The sequence below is a fragment of the Choloepus didactylus genome, chromosome 21 (assembly GCF_015220235.1).
Source record: "Choloepus didactylus isolate mChoDid1 chromosome 21, mChoDid1.pri, whole genome shotgun sequence".
NCBI classification, from domain to species: Eukaryota; Metazoa; Chordata; class Mammalia; order Pilosa; family Megalonychidae; genus Choloepus; species Choloepus didactylus.
In genome coordinates, this window is record NC_051327.1 from 18056428 (window position 1) to 18073385 (window position 16958).

General features: G+C 43.5%; 1 protein-coding gene across 8 annotated transcripts in view; it reads right to left on the reverse strand.

The window, feature by feature from the left end:
* CUX1 (cut like homeobox 1) overlaps positions 1-16958 on the reverse strand; it is a 362321-nt gene that overhangs the window by 152905 nt on the left and 192458 nt on the right. For all 8 annotated transcript variants that reach the window (XM_037815379.1, XM_037815378.1, XM_037815376.1 and 5 more), the window contains exon 5: positions 3118-3255. In XM_037815379.1, coding sequence (XP_037671307.1) covers positions 3118-3255 — 138 coding nt within the window. The remainder of the gene's footprint in view (positions 1-3117; positions 3256-16958) is intronic.

Below are 16958 nucleotides of genomic sequence, written 5' to 3' on the forward strand. Positions count from 1 at the left end.
ACAATAAGAGAAGCACAATTCCATGTAGCTATATATACAAGGCTTTTGTAACCTAGCAGAATCGGAGTGTCTTAAACTTTAGCTCTTCAACGCTGACACAAAATCAATGGTTACAAGTCCCTTTGGAGACCTTTTACTCCCTGGATGTTAAATTGAACTTTAAACATTTAAGTTGAGAAGGATCAATGGATTTTGTTGGGAAGAAGAGCTATGGTTTCTCTAAGACGACTCAAAAAAACAAAAAACAGAAAACAAAGTGGGGAGGGAATCAATGGTAAAATATAACGTCAGCTTATTGATGAGTTTTAAATTGGTCTTCTACTGAGAGAAGATTAATGAAGTTTTAGTACAGGTTTAGGTACTTCTTTACGAAGAAGTAGTTCGTAACCGTACACACATTTTGGAGGAAACAGTCATAATCCAAGTCAGGAAAGTCCACGGGCCTGTCTGGCATGGGCTGCAGCTTTGCTATTTCACCAGTGATGGAAGTTGCAGTGTGCTAAGTGGACAAAGCATGGTCTGCTCTGCAGCCAGCTGGAAGGGAGTCACCCTGGAGCTTGGATGCTGAGAGCACCCCGCAAGCCCAGGCTGGAGACCCTGGTAGACTTGGGCTGCATGTGCAGAGCAAATGCCACAGGGGCTGGGGGAGAGTGAATGCGAGGGGAGATGCTCCTGTGACTGGAGTGCGCCCTGGAAGTGCCCGGAAGTAGCCCTGCCTCGCCTTCTCCCTCCTGCACACACCCCTTGCCATAGAGCACGCTGGATGACTGGGGGGCAGAAGTGGTCCCAGCTCCAAGGAAAGGGGAGCTCTTGGGGGACGTAGTTTCTCAGACTGAAGACCAAGTTTCTTTGTGTTTCCAGCCTCTGGCACAGGTGGGTGCTCAGGAAACAGCTGAGCACTGAAGCATGACAGCGCCGCAGCCCGGCAGGCCAGGGGGGGCCCGGACGATGCATGTGACAATGAGGCTCTGGGCCCTGGAGAGCCTGTGCCCAGTGGCCCTGCTCCTGCGGCTGTGCCCCATGCTGTCCGAGGCAGAAGGCACAGCATTGGGCAGCATTTAATACCCACGTAGCTTAGTGGATAAAAGCTAAAGGTGCTGTGTTAAAGGAGAAGAAATTGGCCTTTTTCATTAAGTGGAACTCAGAGGGCTCTCCTTGGAGGGAGAAAGAGGGAATTAAAACTGATGACCCTGTCAGGGCATCTGAGAGAAGGGTGCCATTTGGGGCCTGAAAGAAATGCTCGATGGGCATAAAAGTTACAGGTGCTCAAGCCATACCTACAGCCAAAGTGAGGCAAGAGTGTGGAAACCCTTCCAGAAAGGGCACTTGGGCCAGGTCAACCCTGAAAACGCTTGCATCATCCTCTCCTGCCAGTGGTCTAGCAACTATGTAAACATACCGTGCTTCTGCATTTAAAAATTGGCTGTAAATGCGTATACAGAAATGGGAACCGCTGCTCACTCGAATGGGGCTTCTCAGGGTGACACATCTATGCTCCTTCAGGGAAGGGGTGTCTGAGGAACTTCCAGGTGCTACTGCCCTGGGCCCGACGAGGCCAGGGGCCAACTCGCCCTGGAGCCTCTGCTCCCTCTCTGGGGCGTCCAGGGTGTCTCTGCAGGATCCTCTGGATGGCGCTGGTGAGGAGGAAGCCCGGAGTGGCAGGTGGGCCCACACTGCCCCATGCTGATCGGCTATGCTGGCGGACTGGATGCTAAAGAGATTCCTTTCCCTCTCAAACTTCCTATCACTCTACACTTCCTCTGTGATAATTCAAACAAATGGTGTGTGCCCCTATCTTCCCAAATTATAGCCCTTTTAATGCGGGGAAGAGGAGGAAAAGCAACTGACAATTTTCTGGAGGTCGGGAAAATCGGCTAAGGTTAAGAAAAGGTGGAGGGCCCTTTCTGGCAGAGACAACGCTCAATGAGAATAGCTAATTTTACTGAGTGTCTAGAACAGTGCTAAGTGCTTTACACCTGTGCTCTCCTTTAATCCTTACCTCTGTGCTAAGTATAAGAATCATCCCCCGAGGAAATGAGGCTGTTAATGAAGTCAGGTACGTGGCCCAAGGTCACCAGCTAAGGACAGACCCAGCCTGGACCTGCCTCCTGGGCCCCTGCTCTGAAGCCGTGGTCAGAGCCCCCAACCGTAGCCTCACACCCAGGACACAATTTCCCTGATCCTCTCCCTGGACGTTCCCTCCCCCAGCCTGTCTCCAATTTCTTCTCGAAGCCAAAAGGAGCTCTTAAAAATCTCCACTGATTTACTTGTTCTCCATCCCTGCGAAGCACATCAGATAAAGGCCGAGCAGGTCAGGTAGTTTCCCTCATCCCTCCCTTCTACCTTTTCTTTACCTCCTTCCTCACCCACGTCCCCCAAGAAAAACAAACAGGCAGGATTTTTACTTGGTGTTGGTTGAAAAACCTGCAGCTGCTGTCAGATGGGGCTGTGTTTTCCTTGAGACAAGGAAGTCAGAAGCCTCTGGGCTCTGAATACATGTGGTTCCTAGGTGTAGGAAAGCTCTTTTTTTTCTTCCATGACAGGAAAAGCCAGGCCACCTCTGCCCTCTCTGTCTGATTGACGGCTGGGCAACCACACCAAGAGGTGGTTTTCTTTCATTAAATTAGTAATGAAAAGGTGACACAGAAAAGGAAACAGTAGTGCTTAAGCAAGCAGACTTTAAGGATGCGTCTGGAGCCTTAATGTATGGGCAGCAGTTAGTAACTGCCTTACTGTAGGGGGCCCTTTGATCATAAGCTGGCGCTCTGACAGGTGTGGCCTGAAGGCAACGCGTCAGGCTTTTAAAAGGCAGATCCTATCACATGATGACACAGGAAGGATTTTAAAAGAATCCTGATCAGCCCGTCAGAGGGCAATAAAATCATATGTGGTTATTGTGCAGAGGAAAGGTTTTACTTCTAAATAGCAAAGCATTATTATTATCTCTCTTTAATGATTGTTCTGATTCTTGCCCCACCCTGACTTTATGACGTCTGTTACAATTAGAGCCAGTCCCAACAGTATGGGGAAGACAATTAAAAAAAAAAAGAAAGAAAGAAAGAAGGAAAGAAAGAAAGAAAAAGAAAAGAAAAGCCAAGGGATGCATTTTTCACCAACCTTGATTTTTCACTTCGGCAAATTCCTTGTTGTATTCTTCCAGAGTTTCCCTAAGTTTCTGGTTCTCCGTTTCAATATCGTGCATGCGCTGGACTTTGAGCTGGAGCTGCTGCCCGAGATCCAGGGCCGGCACCGGATCTGCACAACGGGACAGAAGGCACGCTGGGCACAGGCTCCGGCCTCTGGGCTCCCACAGACGCAGAGCAGGTCTCGGGGGGCACCTGGGAAATCGGCCTCCCCGGGAGGTGACTCCAGAGGCAGGCCTCCCTCCCCTCCCCTTCCCTCCCCTCGCAGGGCCCCAAGGAGCCCCACGGCTGGCAGGGGGTGCTCCTTGGCTCAGCACCCACACTGACTGCAGGCTCCTCGATGCATGAACAGGGGCTGGGGGGGGGGGCTGTGGCAATTCCCTGGGGTTTAAACACTGCGGGGCCCTGGTGCAATGCTTTCAGGATTTTCATTCTTTGACCTTACAAGAATATGAGAAACACATCTGGCAGCGGTGAGAGAAGGAACCCCAGGAAAACTGACAGTGGGAGGGGGCAGAGTCTGTGAAACACACGGTAAACTTGGTGTTTCCAATCATTTTTATCAAGGTGGAAATACCACTCAACACCGAGAGTTTCTCACTGTTGACACGAGTCTACGGACCTTTTCTCATTTGAGCCTCATGACGACACTGGGAAAGAGAGTGCATTAGGTATGACGTCCATTTTACAGGGGTGGAAGCTGAAGCTTGGAGAAGCCGAGGGACTTGCTGAGATTGCCTGGTTAGTTAACGGGCAGAGGGCACTTGGACCCAAGCTTGTTAGCGGCAATGGCCGTCTTTCGGGAATCTGCTGAAGGAGTGGAGGAAAGCAGCACCTGGGCTTTCTAAGGAGCCATGATCCTCCTCTATTAACGAAGGCTGTTCAGACATCACTGTCCAGGCTGCAGCTTTCCCACGGGAGGCCAGTGGGCCGGCCACCAGGAGGCCACCCGACTCCTGACTTGGACACAGGGGGAGCCTGTGGGCAGGAGACAGCACTGGAACTGGTGCGGGAGCTTTTATGGCCAATTCAATGTGATACCACCATCAGATTTACTGACAGGAAATGGGATTTTAACCTGAAATTAGAGACTGCAGTCATGGGCTTTACTCTACTTACTCTAGACCTTTGCTTTTATCATTAATTCAGCACAAAATAGACATTAGACGCTCTTCTAGTGTCAGTTCACTCTCTATTTTGTCTTCCGCTGCCTAAAAGGCAGTTCTGAGCCACCTGCTGGCTGCTGGTGCAGTACTTCCTTTGGATTCTCAAACTCTCTCAGAGAAGAAGACTCAAGTCCGCTGTGCTTAGGAGGGATTATTGAATGTATTTCTGGTACGGGCGCCAGCCTCACTTGTGAAATGGCTGCAAAGATTTAGTCTCCTGTTGAGGAATGCTAAACACCGAGCACCGTGGGTCAGCGAGAGTATAGATTCAAGGGCTTACTTAATTTTCAAACACCGGAGTCATTCGTTTCGCAGACCACCCCTGGTTCCTGGAAATGGGGGTGAGGTCCAGCATGCTTTGCTTAGCACGTTACCCATGAGCCAGGAACTCTTCGAGATGCCAGTGTCCTTGTGGAGTTTACAGAAGGCGGCCCTGGGATATGTCGAGCTCAATGCCAGTGGACCCCGTGTGCTGGGGTTTAACTTCAACACTGTCCATCATGCCAAAGCCTGGCCACTGGGCATTTAATCTGGGTGTTCAGTTTATGGCTGCATCGCTTTCTCGCCTATGACTTTTCTTTATTATTTTCTTGGGCATTAAAATATTTATATTAAGTCAGGTTTTAAAGACTATTTTGGGGAGAGGGTTCCTTGTAAGTAGGAGTAGTAAAACACCAAAGCTTGAACACCTCAGAACATTCCGGGTGCACCGTTTGTTTTTAAATTTCAGTATCTTCCCAGGATACCTTCTCTTACCCCCACGCTTTCCTGCGGCCTCATCCTGGGTAAACGGCCTGAAGGAAATAAGCGCTGTGCCAGAGAACCCCTTCAAGGAACTACAATTTGAACTTGATGCAGAGGTCAGGGAAGGAGAAGTGTGTTTGAGGACTGCTGCATTTATATAAAACTCTGCTAATGTCCACCGTGGAGGCTTTCCAGCACGATGGCCAGGACGAATTAGATTTTTAAAGAACCATGCTAGTGTACTGCCCTCCATCACTAATGATTCTGTCAACAACTTTTCTAGTCCATTCCTTTTCAAAGGCCAGGACCCACTCTGCCTGCTTCGAATAAATAATAGCTTTCCTCGTGCGAACTAGCAAGGAATTCAAGTGGCATATAAAAATAACATGCACATTATCAAGTGAATAGCAAATAGGCCTTTAGACAAATTTTCAATCCCCACAAAGCATTATATTGTAAATGAAAATTCTGGCAATCTCATAATTATTCATTATAGCATGTATATTTAATTTAACACTATTAAAGGTTAATGCCTAAGTAGCCAAACTGGTCACAGAATAAAGAATGAACTGAATGTTCAAAACATCTCTATGCATTAAACTTCCAACTTTACTACAGTACAGTTGAATGACTAAACGCCTACAGCATTTGAATATTGTTTTTGGATATGTAAAAGGCATTGCTAAAGTACCTCTTAGGTTTAATTTTTATTACTTGTATTAAAGGAACAGCTAATTACCACATGACAATATAATGACTCGAGCATGTTTGGGCCACAGACCAAAACAATGAACTTCGGCACGCCAAACCCCAACCTGCATGTTAATCCAGGGAAATCATAGCCTGTTGTCTCGTTAATGATTTCCAATGCCATTTAAACCCCACACAAGTATTGTTAGGTCTTATTCTGAACGTCACAAGCCTCCAATCCCAGCAGCTCAATTAGGGAATTGTCTGGGGGAGGCGAAAGAGAACACACCCCTCTATAAAACATGAACACACAAAATCCTGTAACCCTGTCTTTCTAGCCCGGACCAATTCAATATGCTCCACTGACGTTCCCATCCACCCCACAGGACAAACCTGCAAAGTGTTTTACAATCACCTAATGGTTAACTCCTAAAATACTCTTTGAGGTATTATCTCGCTTATTATGCAGCACAGAACTCACTGAACGTAAGTATAACAAACAGCAGCAATGCTACGACCTGTATTTATTCAGCGCCTTGTCCTAAGTACACATCACACTATGTCCTTCAATCCAACCACGGTGTTAGGAATGCGGGGCAGGGTGCTCTGCGGTGCGCCGGGGGCTGGCATCTGACCCAGGGACAGAGAGAAGAAAGAAGGCGGCCAGGTAAACAGGTAGGCAAAATTCTAATGAAGAGTTCTGCTTCCTGAACTGGCAGCCGACTAAATTATACACCTTTTCAAGTACTAACTTAACAACTGTTTCCTGAGCACCCGTCTGCCCTGGCGAGGCCCTTTGTCAGGCACTGGGTCGACGCTCGGCAGAGTCAACTGGGCCCAGCCTCGCAGCTGAGAAACGAGTTGCAGAAATGACAAAGGTAAAGCAGGAAAGGCTGGGCCACGGATCAGGTGAGGGAAGATGCTGCCCAGAGGGAGAGACTGGGCAAAGTACACTCCTGCTTTTTAAAAGAGGAAGTGGCACTTGGGCAGATACCCTAAAGTACCGGAAGGATTCAGACCTATGGAGACTGTCGGGTGTTTGATCCACGTGTAAGACGCTGCACACAGGAGAGCAAGGACAGGGGAAGCACAAGGCATGGCCGAGAGCGCAGCGAATCTGTACGTTCCCAGGAGCATTAGCAACTAGAGGGAAGGGGCAATGGTCAACCAGACAAAATCCTTGCTCTCAAAGACTTGACATTCCAGTAAAGTAGGAGAGAGAGGCAAAATCCAAACCAAAGCAAACAGAACAAAATACTTTCAGTACTGCCAAGCATGAAGAGGGCGGAGGGTCCTACAGAAAGACGGACAGGGAAGCCCCTCTCTGAGGAGGTGAAACTAGAGCTGAGGTCTGGATGGTGAAGAGGAATGCCAGGGAATATAAAAATTAACTAGCTGAATTTCAACAAACATCTCATAATTAGTATACAGGTTTCAAAAATATGAGTCATATTTTCATAAAGAGAGCCAGTGACGCACGTCTTTGGTCTGGTTCCATGAATCTTTGTGAGGTATCTTTTCCAGTTAAGACAGCTATTAAAACAAAGAATCAAAATTAATAAAACGTGGAGACGTCCACTTCTGGCCATGACAGATTAACTGACACTAAACTTGCCCTCTGGCCATCAACATCTAGAAATCTAGGCAAGATACATGAAATAACTGTTTTCAGACATTGGACAACTGGCAAACCGGGATGTGAACTCTGAGAGGAAACACTTGAGGTGCTCCGTGTTCACGCCAGCTTTCTACAAGGAAGCACCTTTTTGGACTAGAGTACAAGGAAGGGGGAACGAGAGGAGAGCACAGTGGTCTTCCGGGGTGGAGAAATCAGAGATCAGTGTTTCAGGAAGCTGAGCCAGCTGGAATTTGCAGGGAAGAGCACTGCAGAGGAGGAAGCCATGCAGAGAAAGCGCCAAAGAAATCTTCAGAGGGGTAATCTGGAGTCTGCTGCTAGAGGCTCAGGTGAGTATGCACAGGGAGAAGCTTCACAAGGCCGGGCAAAGGACTACCCAGGAGACCCAAGCTGAACAATTCCCAGACTTCATAAACGATGGGGGCATCTTTGAGTAACAGCTGGCCAGAGAGGAGAGAGGAGAGACTCGTTGAACAGCCAGGCATTCAGTAGACTCTGGAACAGCCACACCAGAGACGAGGACTACATTAGTACTAAAGGCTGTTTTACAACTGTTCCCCCCACCCAAAGCTTAAAAACTAGCTACAGAATGATCAAGCTGATCTGTAAGTAATTTTACTGTCTGCTGAAACAAACTTCCACACTCTTAAGAAAGATTAAAAAAATCCAGGCAGTTAATATTCACAATGTCCACCATCCTATCGAAAATCACTAGACATGCAAAGAAGCAGGGAAACATGACCCATAATCAGGGAGGAAAATAAGTTAAACAGACCCAGAAATGACAAGAGGTAATGGAATTAGTAGACAAAGACTAAAACAGCATTATAAATATGCGCAAGGATTGAAAGAAAAATATGAACACAATAAGGAGAGAAATAGAAGACATAAAGAAAAATCAAATTGAATTTTAAAGCTGAAAACACAGTATCTGAAGGTTAAAAAAAAAACAAAAAACACCAGATTGGCTTAATGGCAGATTAGACACAAGATAAAAAGATCATGGAAGACATAGTCATAAAAATTGTCCCAACAAAAGCATAGAGAGAAGAGACTCAGAAAAAAACAACCCAAACCTCAGCACCCTGTGAAACAATATCAAGCAGATAACATATACATCCCGGAAAGGTAGAATTGCAGAAAGGTGTGTGTGCGTGGGAGGGAAGGGGTGTGGGGTTGCATCCGAAGAAAGCAGCCAATATCCACTACCCCCCCCAATTTGGTGAAAACTATAAACCCACAAATCTAAGAAGTTCAACTAACCCCAAGTAGTATAAACACAAGAACATCAAACTAAGGCACATGATAATCAAATTGCTAAAAACAAGAATAAAAAGAAAATATTAAAATCTCAAAAGCCAGAGAAAAGAAGACTCATTACATACAGTGGAAGAAAGAGAAGAATGACTCTAAACTTCCTGTCAGAAACATGGAAGTTCTGAGAGAAAAGAACAAAACACAAACTCCCAGCCTATAATTTTATATCCAACAAAAAATATCATTAAAAAATGAGGACAAACTACAGACATTCTTTTTGTGTATGAACAAAAGCTGAAAGAATCTGTTCTTTCAGCCAGCAAAGCTACATTGTACAAGAAGTGTTAAGGACATTCTGTAGACCAAAAGATGATGATGCCAAATGGAAACCTGGATTTACACAAAGAAATAAACAACAATGGAAATGATAACTATGTAGTTAAAATAAAATACTTATTTTTCCTCATTTTTCATTTCTTTACAAGACAATTGACTATTTAAACCAGAAATAGTAACAATGTATTATATATTGTACATATAAACAATGTATATTATATAAGTAAAATGACTAACAATATGCAAAGGAGAGGAGGAAGAATATAAGTTTATTGTTTTAAGAGTGTTACATTATATTTTAAATGGTATAATATTATTTGAAGGTAGATTGTGGTAAGTAATAGATGCTTATTATAAACCCTATAGCAACCACTAAGAAAATAAAACAAAGAGTAACAGCTAATAAAACTGTTAAGGAGATAAAATTAAAAAAAATTCTCAATCAAAGGAAACCAGGAAAAATACAACAACAACAAAAACAGATAAGGCAAATAGAAGATAAACAGAGTGATGGTAAAACTCAACTTTATCGATAATTACATTAAACATAAATGATCTAAAAGCAGATTGTCAGATCTGGATAAAAAAACAAGACAGCTGTTTCTAGAAATGCAACTTAAACATAAATATACAGATAGGTTAATAATAAAAGAATAAAAACAGGTATACCATGAAAACACAAATATTAAAGAAGCTGGCATATCTATATTAATATCAACAAACAAACTTAGGACAAGGGATAATACCAAGAACAAAGAAGACCATTGCATGAATTTTTAAAAATCAAATCATTAATAAGATACAACAATCCTAAATGTGTATACACCAAAAAATAGACCTTAAAAACATGTGTATCAAAAACTGACAGAACTGAAAGGAGAAAAAGAAAAATCCACAATAATAAGAATTCTACATGCCTTTCTCAGCAGCCATAAAATCAGTATGGATATATAAGAACTTGAACAACAATATCAAACATCTTGATCTAATTGACATTTATATAACACTCCCTTAACAGCTATGGACTACACATTCTTTTCAAATGGACTTGAAGAGATGGAATACTCATCAATATAGAATATATATTGGGCCATAAAACAAGTCTCTATAAATTTAAAAGATGGGAAATCACACAGGGTATTTTCTCTGGCCACAATGGAAAAAAATCCATGATCTAAGAAGCCAACTTAAGAAACCAGAATAAGGGCAAATTAAACTCTAAGTAGAAATTAGCAAATAATTAAGAAAAGAAATCAATGAAACTGAAAATGGGGGAGGGGGGAAGAGAGGGAGAGTGAGAGAGGGAGGGAGAGAGAGAGAAAGAACAATGAACCCAGAAGCTGGTTCTTAAAAAAAAAATCATTAAAATCAATAAATCTCTAGCCAGACTGATCAAGAAAAAGAGAGAATTCACCCATGTTCAAGTTTAGGAATGAAAGAAAGAACATCCTATAGATAATTAAAATATAATAGAATATTATGAACAATATTTTGCTAATAAATTTGATAATTTAGGTGAAATGGACTCATTCCTTGAAAAATTACTAAATTACAAAACTGACTCAAGATGAAACAAAAAAATCTTAACGGCCCTATACCTGTTACAGAAATTAAAAACCTTGCAACAAAGAAAATCCCAGGCCAAGATGACTTTACTGGTGAACTAGAGAAGTTTTAAGAAAGAAATAAAGCATCCTCATATAAACTCTTCCAGTAATTAAAGAAGAGGGGGCTCTTTCCTACTCATTTTATGAGACTAGCACTACCTTGACACCAAAACCTGATAGATACCAAAGGGAATTTTAAAAAGTCCTACATTCCTAATGGACTTATATGCAAAAATCCTTAGTAAAATATTTGCAATTAGAATCTAGCAAATTTGAAAAAAGCATAATATATCACAACTAAGTAAGATTTATCCTGGGAATACAAGATTGGTTTAGTATTCAAAACTCAAACTCTTTCACCTTACTGAGAGAATAAAGGAGAAAAATCATATGATCATCTCAATAGATGCAGAGAAATCATCTGAAAAAATTCAAACCCATTCATGACAAAAACTCTCAGCAAACCAGGAATAGAAGGGGATTTCCTCAAGCTTATAAAGAGCCCTCCAAAAAGCAAAAGTCGGACTTAATAGGAAGACTGAATGGTCTTCCCTAAGATGGGTAACAGAGCAAGTATTCTGATCTCTCCACTTCTTTTCAGAATTGTACTAGAAGGTCCTAGCCAGTGCAAAAAAAAGCAAGATAGAAAAAAAAAAAAAAGCAGGAAAAAAGAAACAAGAGGCACACAGATTGGAAAGCAGTACAGATACAGGAAACCTGAACAACACTATCAACCACCTTGACCCAATTGACATTTATAGAACACTTTACCCAACAACCACAGAATACACATTCTTTTCAAGGACACATGGAACATTCAAGAAAGATGTTCCCAGGGAATCTACAAAAATATTTCTAGAATTTAGGTGAGTTCCACCAAGTCATAGAATATAACATTGTCATATAAAAATCAATTGCATTTCTATGTAAAGGTAACAAACAATTGCAAAATGAAATTAAAGAGAATACTACTTACTGTAATACATCCAAAGCCTGAAAAGGGAAAAACTAAACAAACTCTCGCTGAGTGACATTAGAGATCTAATTAAATATATCACGTTTGGATTGGCAGACTCAATAGTGCTAAATTGTCAATTCTCCTCAGATTGACCTACAGATTCTGTGGAATCCTAGTCAAAATCCTGGCATGCCTGTTTGTAAAAACTGACTAGCTGAATCTAAAATGTACATGGAAAATCTACTAGCCAAAATAATTCTAAAAAGAAGAGCAAAGGTCAGGGACTTACATGAGCTGATTTCAAGACTAACTATAAAATAAAGCTACAATAATTAAGATAATGTGGAATTGACAGTTAATAGTACAGATAGCCATAAAATCAGAATGGATATAAAAGAACTTGAACAACAATATCAACTCTCTTGAGCTGAGGACAGACACACAGAGCAATGGGCTAAAAAAGAAGGTTCATAAAAAGATCCACACATATATTGTTAATTTTTGATAAAGGAACAAAAGGACAGTCTTTCAACAAATGGCACCAAAACACCCAGATATCCATGTGGAAAAGAAAACGAACCTCAATCCTCACCTCATATCATACATAAAATTAACTCACAATGCGCCACAGGCCTGAAGGTAAAAGAAAAAACTACACAACTTCTCTTTAAAAAACAGGAGAAAATATTTATAACCTTGAGATAGGCAATGATTTCTTAGACCATAAAAAGCAAGAACCAAAAAGAAGAAAGAAAGAAAGAAAAAAGCATAAATTAGACTCTAATAAAACAAAAAAACTTTTGTACTTCAAAAGATAACACACAGGGAAAAAATGTTTGCAGTGCATATATTTGACAAGAAACATACCCAGAATACATAAAGAATTTAAAATGCAACAATAAGAGAAACAACCAATAAAAAAAGGGTAAAAGACCAAAACAGATACTTCACAAATAACAGATGAATAACCAATATGCACATGAAGAAATGTCCGGCACCATTAGTTGTCTGGAAAATGAAAATGAAAATCACCAAGACATACATTACACACTCACTTGACGTCAAAAATAAAAAAGACTGACAACACCAAATGATGGAGAGAGGACATGGACATTTGTTGCAGGGGTGTGAAACGATATAACTACTTTGAAAACCAGTTTGGCAGTTCTTATAGACTTAAATGTGCACTGAACCTATGACCCAGCAACTCCATCCTTAGAGAAGGCAAACCTATGTCCATGCAACAAACTGTACGTGAAAGTTTATAGCAGGTGCATTCACACGAGTCCCAAACTGGATACAATCCAAACATCCATCAACATGTGAACAGATAAGCAAATTGTTATCTATCTGTACAGTGGGATTCCATTGAGCAATAAAAAGGAAAAGACGATCGAAACCAGCAACAACGTGGATGAATCCCCAAAACACTGTGTTGACGGAGAGGACACTTAAGAATACATTCTGAATGCTTCCATTTATACAAGACTCTAGAAATGATAAATCGAATCTACAGAAAGCATCATACAGAAAGGTCCATAAGCACCAAACAGAAAACATCATATGGAAACTGTAATATATTTTAATATATTTCCTAATGTTTTGTAATTTGATATATTTCTAATATTTCTGTATTTTGCATCAAACAATACACTTAAAAGGGGAAAATGGGTGCACTTTATTGTATGTAAATTATACCTCAATGAAGTTGATTTAAAAATATATTAGGGAGAGCAAAAAGTTTTTGTACAGCTATAAAATAAAAATGTAAAGTCCCTATTTATTCTTCATCACATCCTTTTAATTCTGATGTTAGTATATATGATTTACAGTGTCTTTCACACAGTACTGTAATTATACATGCATATCACCTGTAAATAAATAAATAAATGAGAATACACTGGGGTTACAAATTCAAATTATTTTACTGTTGGGGCATAAAAGCAAAAGTAGTTTGAAGACCACCGGCTCAGACAGACCTGTCTGGCTGCTGTGCCCAGGGCAGACCCCAGGAGGCTGAAGGAAGGTGGCAGGAGGTGGTGGAGGTGGCTGAAGGAAGGACACGGGCTCGGATTCGGGATGCATTTGGGAGGCAGGGTCAGTGGGGCCTGCGGACGGACTGGCTGGAAGGTGGGAGGGGGAGAAAGGAGTCCTGGGTGACCCCTGCACCTGGGGCCCAAACCATGGGATGGATGGCGATGCCGTTTCCCTTCCTGGGAGGGTTTGGGGGCAAAGCAAGTGTCCTCTTAAGGTCACAGGGAATGTTAGAGCCTGATAGATGCATGTGAATGGAGAAAAGAAAAAGGATAAGACTAGGGTCCTGGGGTATGCCAACGTTTGGAGTGCTGGCAGGAAGAGGAAGGGGCTGCGAGCCTCAGGAGGGGCGTCCACAGGTGGAGCGGCTTCAGCAGGGACAGACAAGCCTCAGGTGAGTTTGGCTGCAAAGGGGAGTAGGGAGCAGGGCCAGCAGCTGGCAAGTGTGTTTCCTCCAACGACGTGTGTTCTCCCATCGAGACATGAGTGTGTCTGAGATTGGGGCAGACAGAGGGACGGCACGGGATATGCCACACAGCACATGCACAGAGAATGGCGGCGTGTGATGTGGGGGCCAGCCAGTGGCTGCTGAAACTTTAAGTAAACTGACTTACTCCGGCCCTTCTAGGGGTTTAATTCAAATGTTTTGTTTTGGAGTCCCTGGGTCACTCTAAAGGCAGGGCTGGCATGGCCCTGATAAAACCCAATAAAAGAAGGGTGACTTTTCGGACTGCTGCAGAGGCTGAAAGCAGGGTTTCAGGTCTGGTTGGGGCTGTGTATGTTGGGGGACGGCGGGGAGAAGGATGTTTGTGAATTGGCTGTGTGAGCACATCGTGAGGGCTGGAAGTTCAGACCTTAACAGATCTGAGGCTCAGAGGCCACATCTGCAGGGAGCTGTGCACGGTGGCGCCATCCCCAGCCGCCAGCCACTGGAGGAACGCACCCTCCCGAGCGCATTCCTGTGATGACATCACAGTGTGGCAGACGCTACTTTTCACCAGGGCACTCTAGGCTAATGTAATCATATGATTACATAATTAACCCAGCTGTCTCATTAAGAAAATCAACTGGAATTCAGGGCATAATTAGTCATACAGCAATTAGCATGCTGATGAGCAGCCGATGAAAAGCTGTCTAGATAGGGAGTGTGCCAGGACCACCCCAGCTATGGCAGAGGGGCGAAGGAGGTGACACACCTCCCCGCGCCAGCAGCTCGAGGATTCCCCGAAGTCCCCACGCGCCAGGGCTCTGGCTACAGAACTCCATCGCGGGATGGGGAGAACGGATCAAGAGTGGGAGGCTGGCAAGTGAGCGGCAGAATTCAAAAGCAGGAGGCAGCCGACTCGGATGCCCTCTCTTGCCCCATGTGCCCTTCTTCAAAAGGTCTAAAGCCAACTCCTCAGCCTGCCAAGGGACTGCACACAAAGCTGAGGCTGATAAAGCACCAGATTTGTTCACGCATCTTGTCTTGGAAGGTGGGAAACTGCCCCTGCGTTTGGTTTCCGATCCCCCCAGTGCTGGGCACTGCCTAACATTCCCTATTCCTTGGAACGGCCTTGGCAGGACCTGCTGTGGGGCCAGGACCCCCTTCCAGGTAGGGGATGTAGCAGAGGCAGCACTTTATCTGCAGCCCACAGGGCTTCGTTCCACGGCTACAGCAACAGCTCTGCCTTCTGTCCCAACTCAGTCCTGGTGGTGGCTTCTTCAGGTGAATGAAAATGTCTTGTGAAAGCAGACTGGAAATTTGTAAAGGAGATCAATCGCACGTCTCAGGCTGATGAAGTTGCAGAGTGCTCTCTGAGGGGCTAGGGTACCCGGGTCTAGAATTGCATAAACCAGAGTATCCTCTCAGCCCGGGCTGGAGCGGTCACATTTCATCAGCCTTCAGAAATGCTACTGAGGAGCACACTGGTGAGAATCTTGGCTGCGGGAAACACAGTGTATTTCTAAATTAGCCATAAGATTTCCTCACTTTTTTCAGGAGTCTTACTAAGGGATTCTTGAATGAGGACCAGGAAAGGAAGAAAACAAGAATGGAAGGACGAGTTTTCTAATTTTAACTCTAAAGTGTCCTCACTTGAAGCCAGGGTGATGGCCGTGGAGGACCAGATGGCCACTTTATCCTTAAGAAGCGACATTAGAAAGTTCTCAGATACGACGATGCGCTACTTTATTTCTGGATCCTCAGATGCTCAGTGATGGGGACGTTCACCAGGAGAGGAGGTTTTCCTGGGAGCGCCAGGGAGCCACGGACCTTTCGGAACAGGCTCTGAAAATGCAGTGGCCTACAAAATGGACTCTCTCCAGCCAGCTCCCTTTTAGGATTTACAAAAATGGACAACTTCTACCTATCACAGTCACTGGCCAGTTATGCTATGGAGAGAAAGTGCAGGAAATCAGTCATGAAACAGTGTCCTAGCTGTATCCCCTGAAGCTGGTGGATTACACAACAGGTAATGCTTCCGCAGATTTAAATCTTAAAGTAAACCCTTCTGGGGCTTGAAGTTCTCGTGTCTGTAGGACCCAAGCCACATCTCAGCACACAGCGGAAGATGATTCATACGAAGGAGCCGTGGAGGTGAGGAGGCAACGACACCTGGCAATGAGGCTCTCTCGAACTCTGCAACAGAAGCAAGTTGTCGGCAGACAAGTCCTGCTGTACCGAAGTGCATGTGGCGGTGCCTCTGACGGTCCCTGGCCCTCCTTTCCAAGGACTTTTTTAAATGCACCACTTCCGAGACGTGTCTGGGACAGAAAAGTCGCAGCTGGGTTTTGAACAAATTTATAAGTATCCCCAAATACTAAACTGACTGCTGCTTAAGTTCTTATCTGTAATGCATTAATAAGAGTTATTCAGAAACTAAGATTACAAGTTGATTATTTTACTGATTTATGCTTTTTTTTTTTTAACTGATTGGAGGAATAAATACATGCTCATTGTAAAAAAAATCTCGGAACGAGCAAGAAGCAAGAGCAAGTCACCCACGCAAGGTTAATTACTGGCAAATTATGCATACCATCCCAATTTTGCTCGGAACAAAGTAAATTCCAGTGATGCAAGAAAGAGCCTTTACCAAGTCAGCCCAGGATATTTCCAGCTGAGGGGTTCACACTTAAAGAACTGAGACATATATTTCTTGTTTCATTACAATAAAGATGGTGGCTGTTTATTTCATCTATTTAATTAGAGAATTATTCCCTCAAAGGTGCTATACCCTCCCACCACCCAAATGTGAGCCGCCCGAGGGTGGCCCAGTGGTTCCGATGATCAGCACATTAATAAGTATAAACCTCAATCACAGGTGTATTAAAATAAAAAAAATTCATAAAAGTGTTTCCAAGTTTGAGACAATCCCTACATACTGATCATATCCATGATGACACAAA